The 19,597-nt window shown below is 35.9% G+C and overlaps 1 protein-coding gene across 1 annotated transcript in view; it reads right to left on the bottom strand.

The window, feature by feature from the left end:
• Nucleotides 1-19,597, bottom strand: part of SLCO6A1 (solute carrier organic anion transporter family member 6A1) — a 93,228-nt gene that overhangs the window by 18,460 nt on the left and 55,171 nt on the right. The window contains exon 9 of the mRNA XM_046000931.1: nucleotides 5,685-5,838. Coding sequence (XP_045856887.1) covers nucleotides 5,685-5,838 — 154 coding nt within the window. The remainder of the gene's footprint in view (nucleotides 1-5,684; nucleotides 5,839-19,597) is intronic.

The following is a 19,597-nucleotide window of genomic DNA, read 5'->3' as shown; positions in this document are numbered from 1 at the left end:
CCTTGTGGTTATCTGAAAAAAGCATATTCTGGGTTAAAAAAATTTTTTTTTTTTACTTATTTATTTGAGAGAGAAAAAGAGTGTTTGCAAGTGGCGGGGGGAGGGTAGAAAAGGAGGGAAAGAATCTCAGACTCCCCATTGAGTGAGAAGCTTGACATGGGTCTGATCTCACAACCCTGAGATCATGACTTGAGCTGATTTTCTACTAGAACTTTTTATTATCTTAACCCAGTCAGAAGCCAAGGACACTCTCATCCTATAGTTCGTTCTCCTTGAACAATGAGGAATATAGAGAACAATGAAAAGTGGACCTGAAATTTAGACAAAAGATAAATGCATAATAAATGGTTGCAGACAATAGAACCTAGGCTGACAAAGGGGAAAATGAAAATACGAAAAAGGTTTAGTGAGCAAACGGTAGAACCACAAGATATTTGGCCCTGGAATGGTTGAAGGACCGTAGAGTCATATTCAAAGCAATATAATCAAAATGCCAAAAGTTACATTAGAATAAAATAGTAAAATATATTCAATTCAGATAATAAAAAAAGAAGAAGGTAGATCCAAATCCACTATATCAATAATTACAATAAATTCCAGAAGAAGAAAACTTCAATTAAAAGAGATTTAGAAGATGGGTTCCTGCATGGCTCAGTTGGTTAAGCGTCCAATTCTGATTTCAGTTCAGGTCATGCATGATCTCAGGGGGGTGAGATCAGACTTATGTCAGGCTCCGCACTTAGTGGGGAGTCTGAGATTCTCTCCCTCCCTCTCTGCCCCTCTCCCCACTTGCACACACTCTTTTTCTCTATCTCAAATAAATAAGTAAATCTTAAAAAAAAAATAGATTAGCAGCATTGAAAAAAAAGCAAAACCATATTACATGCTGACTATAAGAAACACTTTAAATGTAGACACAAACATAAAATGATGAAATAAGATATACATAGAAACAGTCAGCAAGAGAAAAGCTTAAGTGACTATTTAAAATATAGATGTTAATGGACACCTGGGTGGCTGAACTTGTTAGTTATCTGCCTTTGGCTCAGGTCATAATCCCAGGGTCCTGGGATTGAGCCCCGCATTGGGCTCCCTGCTCCATGAGAAACCTGCTTCTCCTGCTGCCCCTGTTTCTCTGTCCCTCATAAATAAATAAATAATTTTTAAAAAAAATTTTAAAAATTTTAAAAATAAATTACAGATGTTAAGACAAAGACAATTACCAGGGATGGAAAAAGACACTTAATAAAGACGAAAATAACTCAGTAACAAGATGTAACAATTATCAATGCGTATACACATAACAGTCTAAAAACACATGAAGCTGAAACAGAGAAATAGACAATTGTAAAATTTTATTGGGAGATAAAATAATTGACTTATCATTAAGAGAAGAACAAATGCAAGTAAGACTCATGGATGATCCACATAATGCACCTAACAGTAAGAAAGTTAAAATAGCAATGATTAATAATTTCCAGGAAAGAGAGAGGGGAAATGGATCAAATATTTTATTTTATTTTATTTATTTGACAGATCACAAGTGGGCAGAGAGGCAGGCAGAGAGAGAGGAAGGGAAGCAGGCTTCCTGCTGAGCAGAGAGCCCGATGCGGGGCTCGATCCCAGAACCCTGGGATCATGACCTGAGCCGAAGGCAGAGCCTTTAACCCACTGAGCCACCCAGGCGCCCCTGGATCAAATATTTTAAATGATGTGGAATTTCACCAGGGTTTTACGTCCTACAAAAACATAAATGTTAGAACTGAAAAACATGGTGAGTAAACACAGCGAAAAGCCTATTTGTAATGGGTGTGAGGTAGAATTCTAAGATGCCACCTAAGATTCTCACCCCCACTGCATAAGCCTGCATGATTCTGAGGATTATGAATTGCTGAAATTGTCTCCCCTTAGAAAATTATGTTATGTGGTGTAGGTAAGCCTTGAAAAGTACTGGGATTTTTCTGAAATTAGAGACTCAAAGCATGTGACATAAGAGTGACTATCTGTTTCAGCCTTGAAGACAAAGGGAAGCATGCCTTAAAGAATGGAGGTAGCCTATAAGTGCTAAAATCGGTCTTCAGTTGACAGCTAGCAAGGAAACAAAGATCTCATTCTTTACATCCCAAAACAACAGAATGGCCAATAACCTGAATGAACTTGGAAGCAGAATCTTCCCCAGAGCCTTCAGAAAGGAGCACAGCCCAGACAACACCCAGATTTCAGCCTGTGACACTCAACAAAGCACCCGGTCATGGCGTCTGGACATATGACCTTAGAACTGTGAAATAAACAGAATTATTTAAAGACACTAAGCCTGTGGTAATTTGTCAGGTAGCAATAGTAAATTAACTCATGGTTCCCCACTGCCCGCAAAAAAGAGAAGAGAGTAAGGGAGAAACAACAGCTGAGAATTTTCAAACAGAACCACATAAATCTACTGACCAAAGATGCTCTGTGAAAACCAAGCAAAATAAGTGTAATGAAAATCTGACAGGACTATCAAAGTAAAACTGCTGAGAACCAAAAACAAAAAGAAAATCTTAATAGCCACCAAGCAGTAAGAGATACACGACAATCAAATGGCATCTTTTAAATTCCAGGGTGGCAGGATTGGGGTGGGTAGATCACTGCCAATATAGAATTCCAGACCCAGGGAAACAGTTCTTGGTTTTTGTTTTGTTTTGTTTTGTTTTTCAGAAATGAAGGTGAAATTTGGTTCTTCAGGAAGAAAGAAAGTAATCTCATATGAAAACATGGAAATGCAAGGAAATGGGTAAATATAAGTGTATACTGACTTTACAAAACAATAATAATAGTTCATATCATTTAAAATACATGAAGAAATACAGTAGATGATAAAAATAAAACTAAGGTTGAAAGTGAGTAAATGAAGTTAAAATATTCTAAGGATGTGCTAATGGAAGGAGATTTTAAAGACTGGCTTCTTATAATTCTTAAAGTTTTGGGCGAGATTAATATCCCCCTTCATAGATAATTAGAATGAGGCTCCTGTTATAATAGAGCAATCTTTGGGAAAAGCACCATGATCCTGATATTTAAAATGAAAGCTATATTGGCTGAAAAGAAACCTAGTCTGATGGGGCGCCTGGGTGGCTCAGTGGGTTAAAGCCTCTGCCTTTGGCTCAGGTCATGATCTCAGGGTCCTGGGATCAAGCCCTGCATCGGGCTCTCTGCTCTGCAGGGAGCCTGCTTCCTCCTCTCTCTCTGCCTGCCTCTCTGCCTGCTTGTGATTTCTCTCTGTCAAATAAATAAAATATTAAAAAAAAAAAAAAAAAGAAACCTAGTCTGAGTGACAAGATCATGAAGTAAAGTCCAAGATTTCTTTAGTATCTATATTAAGGAAATTTGAAGATCTTTGGTAGCACAGATAGGGAAAAATGCATATGGATGTCAATGATACAAAACTGCCAGGAATATTAGCAGTATGAAGAACAGATACCTATTTTCAGTTTTAGTAAGGCTCTAATTTTCTTTTTTTTTTTTTTAAGATTTTATTTATTTATTTGACAGAGATCACAAGTTGGCAGAGAGGCAGGCAGAGAGAGAGGGGAAGCAGGCTCTGTGCTGAGCAGAGAGCCCGATGCGGGGCTTGATCCCAGGACCCTGGGATCATGACCTGAGCCGAAGGCAGAGGCTTTAACCACTGAGCCACCCAGGTACCCCAGGCTCTAATTTTCTAAAGAAAATTAGAAATCTTCAGAAATAAAGAATTTTCTACCACTCAATATTTTTTTCATAAGTGTATTTGAAGAACATCCAATTCTAAATCACTTTTACTCTGATGTTTTAAATATAAACATTTAAGCAGAATTATTTCAGAGCAGAAAAATTTTTTTTAACTAGGAGCGCAACATAAGGCTTGAACTCACTAGAGGCGCAACGTAAGGTTTGAACCCTAAGGGGAAGACCTGAGCTTGAGATTAAGACCTACACAGTTAACCGACTGAGTCACTCAGGTGCCTATTAATCAGAATTATTTCAAAATTGACATACTTTGACTGAAAAAATATTTTCAATGGCGGGAATTCCATTAACATCATTTATATACAAAATTAGTTTTTATATATACTATTTCTTTTATTTGTCATTTAATAACATTTAATAAAATTAAATTTAATGAAATTATTAAATACTCGTTTAATAAAATTTATAATTTATAATACTTATATTGGTATCAATTATTTCCCATTTGAAATTAAAGCATATTTTATCTATTCATCAGTTCCATCCATATCAAATTGTATTAATCACTAATCATCTATTAATCCTATCCATATCAGATTGTATTAATAAAATTCTATATAGCTTCGGCTATTTTCCACTTCCCTTCAGAGCCATTAATTCTATCAAGGCTCATTCTGGATAATTTCTAATAGCTTTAATATTTGTCAAAAATATTTTGTTCTTCTTTCAATTTTATTCTGTATCAAATGTTACCACACAGATTGAGTGACAATTTTGTGGATTACTTCTATCACTGCTTCTCATTGAGTTAATTACTCCTTAGACAAATGTAAGAAAACTAAAAAGACTTTTATGAAAAAGAAAAAAATCCCTAAAGATTCCCTAAAAGAGAATCCCCCAAGAAAGGAAAGAAGGAGTTCTGTGGTGGATGGCTGTTTTAACTCTTGAATATCACATGGGATCAAAACACAGAGGTCAAACAATTATGCTTTATACTGTAGTGAAAACATGAGCATTTAAAAAGATTATTTAGGGGCCCCTGGGTGGCTCAGTGGGTTAAGCGGCTGCCTTTGGCTCAGGTCATGATCCCAGAGTCCTGGGATCAAGCCCCACATCAGGTTCCCTGCTCAACGGAGAGCCTGCTTCTCCCTCTTCTTCTGCCTGCTACTCTGCCTACTTGTGGTCTCTACCTCTCTAATAAGTAAATAAAATCTTAAAAAAATAAAAATAAAAAGGTCATTTATTTATTTTGAACTGAAATGGAGGAGAGGAAGTTGGAAGGAATATAGAGTAAGATTCTCCCTAAGTTAGTAAGTTGCTGAAGAGAGGTAATGGACCTGTAGGAGTTCATTATGCTTTCCTATTTTCTATTACACTTAACGTTTTCCATAGTAATATATTTTAAAGACTTAAAGTATCATTTAAAATATATACAGTAAGGGACGCCTGGGTGGCTCAGTGGGTTAAAGCCTCTGCCTTTGGCTCAGGTCATGATCCCAGGGTCCTGGGATCGAGCCCCGCATCTCTCTGCTGAGCAGAGAGCCCGCTTCCCTCCTCTCTCTCTGTCTGCCTACTTGTGATCTCTGTATGTGAAATAAATAAATAAAATAAAATGTATACAGTAACATTTAAGAAGAGATATTTTTAAAGTGTATGTAACCTTTTTTATATTGATATTCATTAAAAACAACTGAAGAGATAGTATTAAGTTATACACTGGTGAAAACCTAACTATGAGGAACTGGAGTTGGTCAGGTATGCTAATATGCTATTTTTAAAAAGTGACCTGTACATAACAGGAAAAAACATATTATGTAGGTGTATAAATAACAAAAGACATTATTTTTTTAAAAAAAAGACATTATTGCTTGCCATGGGGGTAGCATAATGCCCATTGGTCATGAGAAATAAAGATCTCTCTTGCTCTCTCCCCCTCACAAAGACCAGCCAGAGGGAGAAGCATAATAAAAAATAATTACCTTGCCATCATTTAATGTTTTAAATAGTGTACAGCCTGCAAAGCAAGGAGAAAAATATCCAATATTATCTCTTCCACAGACAGCAGAATAAAATGAAGATGAGCATCTACAGTGAGAATTACAAGGAGCTGTCAGGTTCCCCAACTGTCCTGTTCTGTAAAAAAAGAGATTTAATGTAATTATACCACAGTATTATACTTATTAATGTAGATATCAGGATATCAATGAAATCCATAAAAATATGATTATTTAATTTCTTTTTATCAAGTTTATTGAAGCATACTCAATATATACAATAAAGTTTACAACCTGAATTTTTTTAATATATGTATACACTTGTGAAATCATCACCACCATCACCACAATCATGTTAACAGTCATCACCTCCAAAATTTCATTGTGCCCCTTTGTAATACCTCTGTCCCCTGGCATCTACTGATGTATTTTCTGCCATTATTCATTAATTTGAATTTTATAGCATTTTATGAAAGGAAATCATAAAGTACGTATATTGTCTTTGTCTGCCTTCTTTCATGCAGTTATTCTTTATATGGTCTTTTGTATAATGATATGTCTCCATGTGTCCTGGGTAAATACTAAGGAGTAGGATCATACAGCAGGTGTCCATGTAACTTTCTGAGAAACCATCAGTTTTCCAATTTGTTTGTGCTATTTTATATTTTCATCTGCAGTGTATAAGAGTTTTAGCTGTTTTCTACATTCCTCACCAACACTTAGTATAATCAGTCTTTTTTTTTAAGATTTTTTTTTTAATGTATTCATATGAAAGAGAGAGAGATTGAGAGAACAAGTCGGGTGAGGGACAGAAGGAAACTTCTGAGCAGGTAGCCCAATGTGGGGCTCGATCCCAGGACCCCAGGATCAAGACCTGAGCTGAAGGCAGATGCCTAACCAACTGAGCCACCCAGGTGCCCCCAGTCTTTTTAATTTTAGACATTCTAACAAAAATATAGTAGATTCATATTGTGGCTTTTAATGTCCCTTTCCATATACTTATTTCTCATCTGTATATATTTGGTTAAATGTCTGTTTAAACCTTTTGCCCATTTGTGTTTTATTTTCTTATTATTAAGCATTGAAATTTCTTTATATATTTTGGAAACAAGTCCTTCATCAGATATACGATTTTCAAATATCTTCTCACAATCTCTGGCTTGTTTTTTCATTTCCTTAACAGGGTCTTTCAAAGAGCAGAAATATTTTATTTTGATGTAGACCTATTAATCAATGTATTTCTTTATGGATCATATATTTGGTGCCATCATCTAAGAAAACTTGGCTGAAGCCCAGTTTACAAGATATTCTCCTATATTCTTGGTTATTTTGTATTTTATAGTCACATCTACAATCCATTTTAACTATTTTATGTGCTGCACGATAGGGACCAAAGTTCATTTGTCTACATATAGATATCTATTTGTTCCATCATCATTTGTTAAAATGACTATATGTTCTCCACTAAATTGCACATGTATCCAGGGCGCCTGGGTGTCTCAGTGGGTTAAAGCCTCTGCCTTCGGCTCAGGTCATGATCTCAGGGTCCTGGGATCGAGCCCCGCATCGGGCTCTCTACTGGCAGGAGTCTGCTTCCCCCCACCCCACCCCCCGCCTGCCTCTCTGCCTACTTATGATCTCTGTTTGTCAAATTAAAAAAAAAAAAATTTCCCATGCATCCTATCAAAAATAAATTATCCATTTATGTGTGGGCCTATTTCTGGATTCTCTATTCTTTACACTGATATATCTGTCTATATTCACACCAATATTGTTTTCTTTATTACAGTAGCTAATAACCCTTGAAATCAAATAGTGTTTGTCCTCCACGTTTCATCAGAATCGTTTTTGATTTTTCTAGGTCCTTTGTATGTTGTATGAATTTAAGTTATTGTATAGTATCTGAAAAAGAAAGCCTGTTGGGATTTTGATTGTGATCACACTGAATATACACATCAGCTTGGGGAGGATTAACTTCTTAATATGTTGAGTCTTCCAACCCATAAACATGGGATATCTATTTAAATTAGGTCTTGAATTTAGTACAGGAATATTTTATAGTAATCACAAATAGGGCTTTCACATCTTATATTTGCCCTTAAGTATTTCTTCTTCTTGATACTAATGCTAATGGCATTTTTGTGTGTTACCAATTTCTAGGTGTTTGTAGGTAATATATAAAAACACCATAGTTTCTTGTATAATGATCTTTTCTTCTATAGTATTTCTTTTTTCTTAATACTGTTAAGAGTGTTATATTTTACACTAATTTCTGCTTCCTTGTAGGTTGTTTGTAGAAATACTGTAAGTTCTTACATGCCGATCTTGTGTCCTGAAAACTTGCCAAAGTCACTTTTTTTAAGATTTGTAATTTATTTGACAGAAAGAGAGCAAGTCAGAGAGAGCACAAGCAGGGGGAACAGCAGAGCAAGAAGGAGAAGCAGGCTCCCTGTTGAGCAGGGAGCCAGTTGCTGGGCTGGATCCCAGAACCCTGGGATCATGACCCAAGCCTAAGGCAGACGCTTAACCCACTGAGCCATCCAGGTGCCCCTAAACTCATTTTTAAAATTATAGTAGGTTCTGGATCTTCTTATACAGAAGCAATTTTGTCACCTTCAAATAAACACAATTTTACTTCTATTTTTTCTGATCAGGATGCCTTTTCTTTCTTTTTCGTACAGTATTGCAATGGTTAGAACATCCACAATAATGTTAATATAGAAGTACTGAAAGTAGATACTCTTATTATACTCCTGGTTATTCAATGTTTCATCATTGTCTTAGTCTGCTCAGACTCCTGTAACAAATATTATAGATTGGGTAGTTTAAACAACAAACATTTATTCCCCACAGTATCTGGTGTGGGCTCCCTTCCCAGATTACAGACCATCACCTTCTCAGTGTATCCTCACATGGAAAATTGAGGGAAGTCTTTGGTTTATTCCCCTTCTTATAAGGACACTAACCTCCATCATCAGGGGGTGGGTGGTCTACCCTCAGGAACTTATCTAAACCTAATGATCTTCTTAAGGCTCTACCTCCTAACATTATTACATTGGAGATTAAGGCTTCAACATATGAATTTAGTGGGAGGGTAAACACATTCATTCCACAATCATCACTAAGTATAGTGTTAACTGTATGTTTTTACACTTCCCTTCCATTCCTAGTTTCCTAGTTTATAAGGAATAGATGTTGCACTTCACTGTGGAGCTTTTTGGCATCTATTGTGATTATGGGTTTTTCATTTTTAGTTTATTACTATGTGGATTATATCAATTGGTTTTCAAATATTAAAGCAACCTTACATTCCTTTGATAAATCTTGCTTGATCATAATTTATTTTCCTTTTACTATACTATTGGGTTCAATTTGCCAGATTTTTTAAATAGTTTTTGAATCTATTGTATTTGAATCTATGTTCATGAGAGAAATAGGTCTATAGTTTTCTTTTCTTACAATGTCTTTTGCCCAGTTTTGAAATAAAGGCAATGCGAGTTTTATAGAATATGTGGAAAGTATACACTCCTTTTCAATTTTCTGAAAAAAATCTGTGTAAAGTCAGATATTGTTTAAATACTTGGTTTAGTTCTCAGTAAAACCATTTGGGCCTGGAATTTTCTTTGTCAGAAAGTATTTAAGTACAAATCTGATTTACTTACTAGACACATTTTTTTTCTTTTATATGAGTTTGTGTAAATGGGATTTTTCTTTCATATGAATTGTGTAAATGGGATTTACCCATTTCATGGAAGCCGTCAGATTTATGTGCATAAGTTGTTTATAACATCACCTTACTATCCTTTTAATACTGGTGGAATCTATAAAAACAGCACATCAGAACTCTAATTCTTGATAGTGGTAGTTTTCTCTGGCTAGAGGTTTAGCAATTTTATCAATCTCCTCAAAATTTGACCTGATTATATTTCCTCTGTTGTTTTTCTCATTTCTACTTCATTGATTTCTGTTCTAACTGCAATTGTTTCCATTCTTGTACTGACTTTGGGATCAATATGCTTTGATGGTTCTAGTTTATTAAGGCAGAGGCAGTGTCATTGGTCTGAGACTTAAATTTTCCTCTAAGTACTGTCTTAGCAACATTCTATAAGTTTTGTTCCTTGTGTTTTCATTTTCATTCACTTCAAAATACTTTACAATTTTTCTTCTCAAGAAATTATTTGAACACAAGTTATTTAGAAGTTTGTTATTCAGTTTCCAAATGTTCAGGGCTTTTTCAGTAATCTTTTTTTATTAATGTGCCTCTAATTTAATTTCATCATGGTCAGAAATTTAATTCCATTATATGATTTAATCCTTTAAATTTACTGAGACTTGTTTTACAGAATATGCTTTACTTTGGGTTTCCCGTGCTATTAAAAAGAATGTGTATTCTTTGATAGGCGAAGTAGTCTACAAACATCAATCATGTGAAGTTGCTTGTTAATGTTATTCAAATCTTTTGTATCCTTACTTTTGCCTATTTCTATTATTTAGAAGAGTATCAAAATATCTGACTGTGTTTGTGGATTTCTATATTTCTACTTGCAGTGTCTAAGTTTTTGCTTCACATATTTTAAAGCTCTTTCATTTGGTTCATAACATTAAGAATTGTTTCAATTCTTGGGGTGCCTGGGTGGCTCAGTGGGTTAAACCTCTGCCTTCGGCTCAGGTCATGATCCCAGGGTCCTGGAATCAAGCTCCACATCGGGCTCTCTGCTCAGCAGGGAGCCTGCTGCCCCCTCTCTCTCTACTTGCCTCTCTATCTACTTGTGATCCCTCTATATCAAATAAATAAAATATTTAAAAAATAAACAAAACCTTCAACTTAAAAAAAATTGTTTCAATTCTCGATGAATTGATCACTCTATCATTACATAATCACCTTCTTTATTCCTGCTAATATTATTTGCTCCCAAATCTGCTTTGTCTACTATTATACTCCAGCTTTCTTTAGATTACTGTTAATATGATACATCCTTTCCCATCCTTTTACTCATAATCTACTTGTGTAGATTTGAAGCACATTTCTTTCATACAACATATATAGCTGGGTCTTGCTCTTTTTTTATCAACTTGGAAATTTTCGGCCTTTTTACTGACATTATATGCAATTAGCACTACTTTTAGATTTGAATCTATCCTTTCTATTTGTTTTCTTTCTTATCTTTTCTTTGTTCTCTTTTTCCTTTTTTGCCTAATTTGAGACTAAACAAATGTTTTTATAAAATTCTATTTTAATTTATGTGTCAGCTTGGCTTACTAGCTGTGATTCTGTTATTTTATGATGCTTCAGCATGTATATTATACATCTTCAACTTAACATGTCTACCAACACGTGATATATGGCACTTTGAGTAAACCCATATTATGTTTATCTATTTTAAATAATTATTTTAAAAGAGATTTAAATAAGAAAAAATACCTATGGGGCACCTGGGTGACTCAGTGGGTTAAAGCCTCTGCCTTTGGCTCAGGTCATGATCCCAGGGTCCTGGGATCAAGCTCCACATCGGACTCTCTGCTCAGCAGGGAGCCTGCTTCCTCCTCCTCTCTCTCTCTGCGTGCCTCTCTGCCTACTTGTGATCTCTGTCTGTCAAATAAATAGATAAAATCTTTAAAAAAAAAAAAAGGAAAGAAAAAATGCCTATAAATTACCACTTCTTTTCCTCTTCTGTGCGTTGTGTAGTTCATATTCTTATCTGGTATTTTATTTCATCCAGAAAGACATTTTTAGATATTTCTGTTGTTCAAATACTGCTTACATTATTTTTTTTTAAGATTTTATTTATTTATTTAACAGAGAGACAGATCACAAGTAGGCAGAGAGGCAGGCCGAGAGAGAGAGGGAAGCAGGCTCCCTGCTGAGCAGAGAGCCCAATGTGGAGCTTGATCCCAGGACGCTGGGATCATGACCTGAGCCGAAGGCAGAGGCTTTAACCCACTGAGCCACCCAGGTGCTCCACTACTTACATTATTTATGTGTAAATTATTTTTCCTTCATTGTTTATAGATATTCTGACTTGGTATAAAATGATTAGTTGACTTTTTTTTTTCAGTACTTCTACAATATTATCCTACTGCCTTCTTATCTGCATTGTTTCTTTTTTTCAACTTAAATTCAATTAGCCAAGGTATAGCAACCATTAGTTTTTGATGTATAATGTTCAATGATTCAATAGTTGAGTATATCACCCAGTGCTCATCATATCATGTGCCTTCTTTAATGCTCATCACCCAATTATGTCATCCCCCCACCCATGTCCCTTTCCACAACCCTCTGTTACTCTTATCTTTGGTCGTTTGTATATAACGTATTTTTCCCACTCCTAACTGCTTTTAAGATTTTTTTCTTTACACTCATTTTGAGCAATTAGATTATTATGTAGCATGATATAATTTTCTTCATGTTTCTTGTTCTGAGGGTTTGCTCAGTTTCCTGGGTCTGTTCTGTAGGTTTACAGCTTACATGAAATTTTTAAAACTTGAACATAATTTCTTCAATTTTTTTTTTCCCCCAAGGCCCCTCCTTTGGAGACTCCGGCTATACATATGGTTGGCCACTGAAGTTGTCCAACTCACTGATGCTTCAATTTCGTTAATTGTATTTTCTCTGGTTTTCCATTGAATGTTTATTGTTATTAATTTCAAATTTATTAAATCTTCTTCAATGTCTAATCTGTCATTAATCTCATACATAGTATTTTCCTAAGAGTTCCTGGTTTTTCGTTTCTATATACTCAATTTAGGTTTTTAAAAATATCTTTTACTTAATTTTTTGAACATATGGAATACTAATATCTGTGTTAACTCTGATAATAATATCTGTCAGTTATGGGTCAGTTTTGATCAACTGATATAACTTCTTCTTATGGGTTTATTTTCCTGCTGCTTTGAATTCCTTACAACATTTTACTGTATATTGGACCTTGTAAATTTCAATGTTGAATGTTGACTATTTTTGTATTTTTGTGAATATTTTAAGCTTTATTCTGAAACGCAGCTAATTTACTCAGAAACACTTTTATCTTTCTTAGCCGGTAGGCAGATTTGACAGGAAGAGCGAGAGTAGTACTCGGTTTAGAATTAATTATCACCCACTGCTGAGACAAGATCCTTCTGTATACTTTACATACTGTGATTTTTGAGCTTTCAATTTGACTGATGAGAACAGATATTACTGACAATTCTGTATGAGTGGTGTACACTGTAATTCTAATTCTCTTGGTGGACTTAGACTCAGTAACTTTCTTCAAACATAGCCTAGTTACTAGTTACTACTTTACTGAATACATAAGAGAGTCTTCTACAGATATGTCCTCTAGTATACAATCCTGTGAACCCTAGCTGTATTGGTGTCTCTGAACTCTCAGTTCAATGTCCTCAATTCAGGCAATCAGCCAGAATCTGTCTCATTCGCATTCCCTGTGTGTGCTACGACCTTAAAACTATACTAAGGCAGTAAGCTGGAGGAATTGCAGGGCTCATCTTGAATGCTTCTCATCTCATGTACCACTGTCCTTCAGGGACTGATTCCAATATCTTGAAAACCACTGTTTCAATTTTTGTCAAATTTTTGGTTGTTTTGGTAGGAGAGGAAATCTGTTATCCCATCTTGGCTGGAAGTGAAAGCCCAGAACAATTTCCAAATACAAGTTTAGAATGAAGCCAAAGGGTCTTACTTTATATTATAAATCATTTGAAAAAGTACCTATAGTTCAAAATAATTTTAGATTATTGTATTCTGATTTATAAACTATATATCTGAACAATTTTAGGTCTACAGAATAATTGAACATACAGAGTTACCATATACCTCTTTCTCCTTCAACACACAGTTTCAGCTATTAGTAGTAAGTTGCCTCAGTGTGGTACATTTTTTCACAATTGATCTTATATCAGTTATTACATCAGTATTCCATATGTTCAAAAGAGTAAATAGAAATTTTTAAGGTTTTATTTATTTATCTGACAGAGAGAACAGAAGCAGGGGGAGGGGCAGAGGAAAAGGAAGAAGCAGATTTCCCGCAGAGCAGGGAGCCCAATGTGGGACTCGATCCCAGAACCCTGGGATCATGACCTGAACTAAAGACAGATGCTTAACTGACTGAGCCATCCAGGCGCCCCCAGAAGATATTTTTAAAAGCCCAAATCAAATATGCAATTTTGCCAATAATTTTGCCTTTTCCAGAATGTCTTACAGTTGGAATCATATAATATGTAACCTCCATACTGTCTCTCTCACTTAGCAATATACACATCTAAGGTTCTTCCATGTCTTTTTGTGGCTTGACAGCTCATTTTATCACTGAATAATATTCTGGGTATGGTGTACTATAGTTTATCTATTCAACGACCGAAAGGTATGTTGATTGTTTCCAATTTTAGTGATTATGAATGAAGATGCTATTAACATTCACTGACGGGTTTTTGTGTGAATGTAAGTTTCCAATTCCTTTGAGTAAATACTGGAAAACACAAATGCTGAATTGTTGGAAAAGCTACGTGTAGCGATGTGAGAAACTGCCAAACTGGTAAAGTGACTTACCATTTTATATTACCAGTAGCAGCAAATGTGAGTCTTTTTTACTTCACATCCTTTGCTAGCATTTGGTTTTGTCAGTTTTTTGGATTTCAGCCATTTCAATAGATGTGTAGTGGCATCTCATTGTTGTTTTAAGTTGCAGGTCCTTGATGGCGTATAATACTGAACATATGTTCATGTGCTTATCAGCACCTGTACATCTTCCTCAGTGAGCTGAATGTTCAGACCTTTTGGCCATTTGCAATTGAGTTGTTTCTCTGTAAATTGATGAGTTGCTTTTTTTTTTTTTTTTTGAGATTTTATTTATTTATTTGACAGACAGAGGTCACAAGTAGGCAGAGAGGTAGGCAGAGAGAAGGGGGAAGCAGGCTCCCTGCTGAGCAGAGAGCCCGATGTGGGGCTCGATCCCAGGACCTTGAGATCGTGACCTGAGCCGAAGGCAGAGGTTTTAACCCACTGAGCCACCCAGGTGCCCCCATTTTTAGTTAGTTTTGATTTAATTTTTGTGAAGCATGTAAGTCTGTCTGTCTCTAGATTTTTTTCTTTTTCTTCTTTTATTTATTTATTTATTTTTTGCATGTACATGTTCAGTTTTTCTAGCATCATTTGTTGGAAAGATTATCTTGGTTGCAGTCCAAGATGATGACATAGGGACCTCCAGAACTGACCTCCTCCCAAGGACACCAAATCTATAGCCACACAGAGAAATCCCACTGAAAGAAATCCAAAACTAGCTGAATCCCTCCTACCCTTGGGCAAGTGAGAAAATTCCATCACCCACACTGAAACAGGGAGGAAAACCTGAGACGCATTTTTACCATAATCCCTTCCCCAGGCACAGTGCCTGATATTCAGGAAGGACCGCCCAACTAGCAACCTCTCCCTAAGGAGTGAAGAGTATGGACCCCACATCTATTGTGTCAACTTTTAAGACTCACACCAAGTGGTAGGCACCCAAAACACTTAGCTCCAAAAGCCAATGGGGGTTGCATCCACAGATCCATGAGATTGTGGCAAAGAAGAAACATTTAATGGTCTCTGCAGACGCACCACGGCTATCGCCCCCAGGGCTCAGCACAGAAAGAGAACGTAAAAAATGCTCATCTCTATCTTTGCCTGAAAGAGGTCTATCTGCATAATTTAAAAGTCACTACTTGAGGGTCAGGCTTCTAATTTAACATGTATTCAGGGGCTGATCACAATGCTCCTTGCAGAGTTCCATAGTACTGTAGCAAACAAAGAAACAGTTCTTTTTCTTTTTTATTCTTATTTTATTTTATTTTTTAGATTTTATTTGTTTATTTGACATGCAGAGAGAGATATGGCTCGATCCCAGCACCCGGGATCATGACCAGAGCCGAAGGCACATGACTAAGGACAGAGACACCCAGGCCCTTCCAAAGAAACAGTTCTTAACCAGTTATTTTCACAGGGCTTAGTGTAGAGGGAGCAGAGAAAATACCCATCTTTCACAGTTTCCCTGAAAGAGACCTATTTGAGTATTTTAACAGCAGCTGTCTGAGGGTCAGGTTTCTAATTTAGAAGGCCTGTTGGGGTTGACTGCAATTCTTCCCAGAGATCAGGGCAACTATTAGACATAACGTTAGCCTTCTCATTTCAGCTCACTACAAATTGCCAATGTCTCCCTAGAAGCAGCTTCTACCTATACTGGCATCCCTGTTTTTGTGGCTGCCACCCAAAGGTTGTGTCCCAGGATTGTATGGCTCTCATAGCCAAAAGGTGTTGCACTGAGGAGTCCCACAGGACCATAGCAGACAAAGAAGCCATCATTAATGTGCACAGAACTACCCTCCTGCAGCTATACACTCAAACCCAGCAAAGAGGGAACAGGCCAAAAAAAAAGCACAACTCCCAGTTTCTCCCTGGAAGAGTCCAAACCAACTCTTTCTTAACACTGCTGAGGGTCCAGCTTCTAATTAGCCTAATCTAGGTACTGACTGTTATTCTCCCCTATGGGACACTGAGAGGTCTATCACATTCTCAATTAATAGGACCCACAAAGAACAAAGAAGGTAATTTGGACAACCACAAAAGTTTGAGAGACAACCAAGAGCCCAGGCTTGGCTGAATGAAAAGTTTCATGTAATTATAATCACAGGTGAGATTATAGATAAGGTTTATCTGGTTATAGATAAGGTTTATCTGGTTAATACAGTTATTAAAAATAAATATAACTACAAGAATTTGTTAATGGACACACACAGGTATAAAGATATAAATTGTGACATCAAAAACATAAAGTGTAGGGAAGGAGTAAAAAATTAGAGCTTTGGGGGCGCCTAGGTGGCTCAGTGGGTTAAAGCCTCTGCCTTCAGCTCAGGTCATGATCTCGGGGTCCTGGGATGGAGCCCCGCATGGGGCTCTCTGCTCAGCGGGGAGCCTGCTCCCCCCCCCCACTCCCTCTGCCTGCCTCTCTGCCTACTTGTGATCTCTCTGTCAAATAAATAAATAAAATCTTTTTTTAAAAATTAGAGCTTTAGTATGTGTTCAAGGTTAAGCTGAGCTCAACAATGACCGTTCAAAATATATTTTATGTAGACCTCATGGTAACCAGAATCACAAAACCTATAGTAGACACACAAAAGATATAGAGAAAGGAATCTGAGCGTACCACTGCAGAAAATCATCAAGTCACAAGGAGGAAAGCAAGAGAAGACAAAAGGAAACAGGAACTACAAACAGCCAGAAAACAGTTAACGAAATGGCAACAAGTACATACCTATCAATAATTACTTTAAATGTAATGGAAGAAACTCTCCAATCTAAAGACATAGAATGACTGAATGGATAAGAACAAAACAAAACAAGACCGATCTATATACTGCCTACAAGGGACTCACTTCTTATGTAAGGACACACACAGACTGAAAGCAAAGAGATGAAAAGGATTCCATGCAAATAGAAGCCAAAAGAAAGCTGAGGTAGACAAAAACTGTAATGAGAGGCAAATATCATTTCATAATGAAAAAAAAATCAATCCAGTGAGAGAATATAACATTTGCAAATATTTATTTATCTAACAGAGGAATATCTAAATATGTAAAGCCAATTTTAGCAGACCTAAAGGAAAAACAGATAGCAATACAATTATAGTAGGGGACTTAAACACCCTACTTTCAACGAGGATAGATCATCCAGACAGAAAATCGGTACAGAAACATTGGACTTAAACTACACAGTGGATCTGATGGACCTACAAACATTTACACAACACTGTATCCCCAGCAGAAGAGTACATATTCTTCTCAAGTACATGTGGAACAGTGTCCAGAATAGATCATCTAGTAGGCCACAAAGCAAGCCTTATTACATTTAAGAAGAGTGAAATCATATCAAGCATCTTTTTCAACAATAGTATGGAACGAGAAATCGATTTCAAGAAGAAAACTGGAAAATTCACAAATATGTGGAGGTTTAAAAACGTGCTACTGAACAAGCAATGGTTCAAAGGAGAAATCAAAAGAAAATTTACAAAATACCTTGAGATAAATAAAAGTAGAAGTGTAACATACCAAAATCTATGGGATGCAGCAAAGAAATTCTGAGTGAAGTTTACACCAATAAATGCCTACATTATGAAAAAAGAAAGATCTCAAAACAGCCTAAATTTATACCTCAAGAAACTACGAAAACAGCAAATCAAGCCCAAAGTTAGTAGAAGAAAGGAAACAACAAAGATCAGTACAGAAATAAAGAAAAAAAAATGAAATAAAGACTAAAAAAGTAATAGAAAAGATCTATGATTTTTTGAAAAGGTAAACGAAATAGACAAACTTTCAGCTAGACTTACCAAGAAAAAAAAGAGGACTCAAACAAATGAAATTATGAATGAAAAAGGAGATATCACAGACGACACAACACAAATACAAAAGATCGTAAGTGATGACTATGAACAATTACATGCCAACAAATTATTCTTTCTTGCTTTCATCCTTCCTTCTTTTTTCTTCTTTCTTGTTCATTTTTTTCTTTCTTTCTTCCTTTTTCCTTTCTTTTTTTTTTTTTTTTTTTTGCCTACTCTGGTTTTATTATTTTATGAGATTCTATTTTTTCTATCTATTAGAATGGAATTATACTTTTTATTTTTATTTTTAAAGATTTATTTGAGAGAGGGTGTGTGTGTGTGTGCATGAGCAGGAGGAGTGGCAGAGGGAAAGAGAGGGCCCTCAAGCTGACTGCTCTGCAAACAGAGAGCCTGACAGGAGGCTCAGTCCCACCAAGATCATGACCTGAGCCAAAATCAAGTCAGATGCTCAGCCAACTGAGCTGCCAGGGGCCACAACAATTATATTTCTTAAAAATGTTTTAGGAGTTTCCATAGGATTCCCAGTATATAAACAGGTTAAGTCTACTTTCAAATAACACAGTACCACTTCATGGGTAGTGAAGGTACCTTGTAAGAAAATATTCTCAATTCCTCCTTCCTCTTTTATAAGATTTCTCTCATCTATTTCACTATCCATAGACTTTAAACACTTAACATCTTATCACCATTATTATTTTGAACACAAGTCTTCAATTATACCAATTAAAAATAAAAAATGAAATATCATCCCTTCATTTATTCATTCTCTGGTATTGTTTCTTTATACAAACTCAAATTTCTGACTCATATCATTTTTATTTTTTCTGAAGAACTCCTTTAAACATTTCTTGCAAAGTAAGTTACTTGCAAAGCATGTTTCTTTGTTCCTTTAGGTGGACTCAAATTTCTGACTCATACCATCTTTCTTTTTTCTGAAGAACTTCCTTAAACATTTCTGGCAAAGCATGTTTACAATTCATGTGGTTTTTTTTGGTTTTGTTTATCTGAGAATATATTTATTTCACCTTTATTTTTGAAGGACAATTTCATTGCACATAGCATTCTAGGTTAATGATTTTTTTCAGTCCTTTAAATATTTCGTTTCACTGTCTTCTTTTTTGTATCGTTTGTAAGATTAGTCTGAGATAAATAATCCTCAGTCCTCTATCAGTGAGGTTTTGTTTCTTCTGGCTTCTTTCAGGATTTTGTCATTGTTTCCTGATTCTACAGGTTGAATATAAAATGCCTAGTCGTATTTTTTTTTTCCCTTCATGGTGTTCTCTGAGCTTCCTCGGTCAGTAGTTTGGTGTTTATTAATTCTGGACAATTCTCAGCCATTATTACTCCCTTCTTCTGTTCCTCTATCCTTCTCGTTCTGGTGTTTGTTTTGCATTTGGTTTTACCTTTGTAATTGCTGCAGTTCTTGGACATTCTGTTCCTTGTTGTTTTGTTTTGTTTCATCTTTTTCTCTGTATTTTTCGGTTTAAGAAGTTTCTGTTGACATATCTTCACAGTCACTGATACTTTCCT

The sequence above is a fragment of the Meles meles genome, chromosome 3, assembly GCF_922984935.1.
Source record: "Meles meles chromosome 3, mMelMel3.1 paternal haplotype, whole genome shotgun sequence".
Classification (NCBI taxonomy): domain Eukaryota; kingdom Metazoa; phylum Chordata; class Mammalia; order Carnivora; family Mustelidae; genus Meles; species Meles meles.
This window is presented reverse-complemented; position numbering and strand designations above follow the sequence as displayed.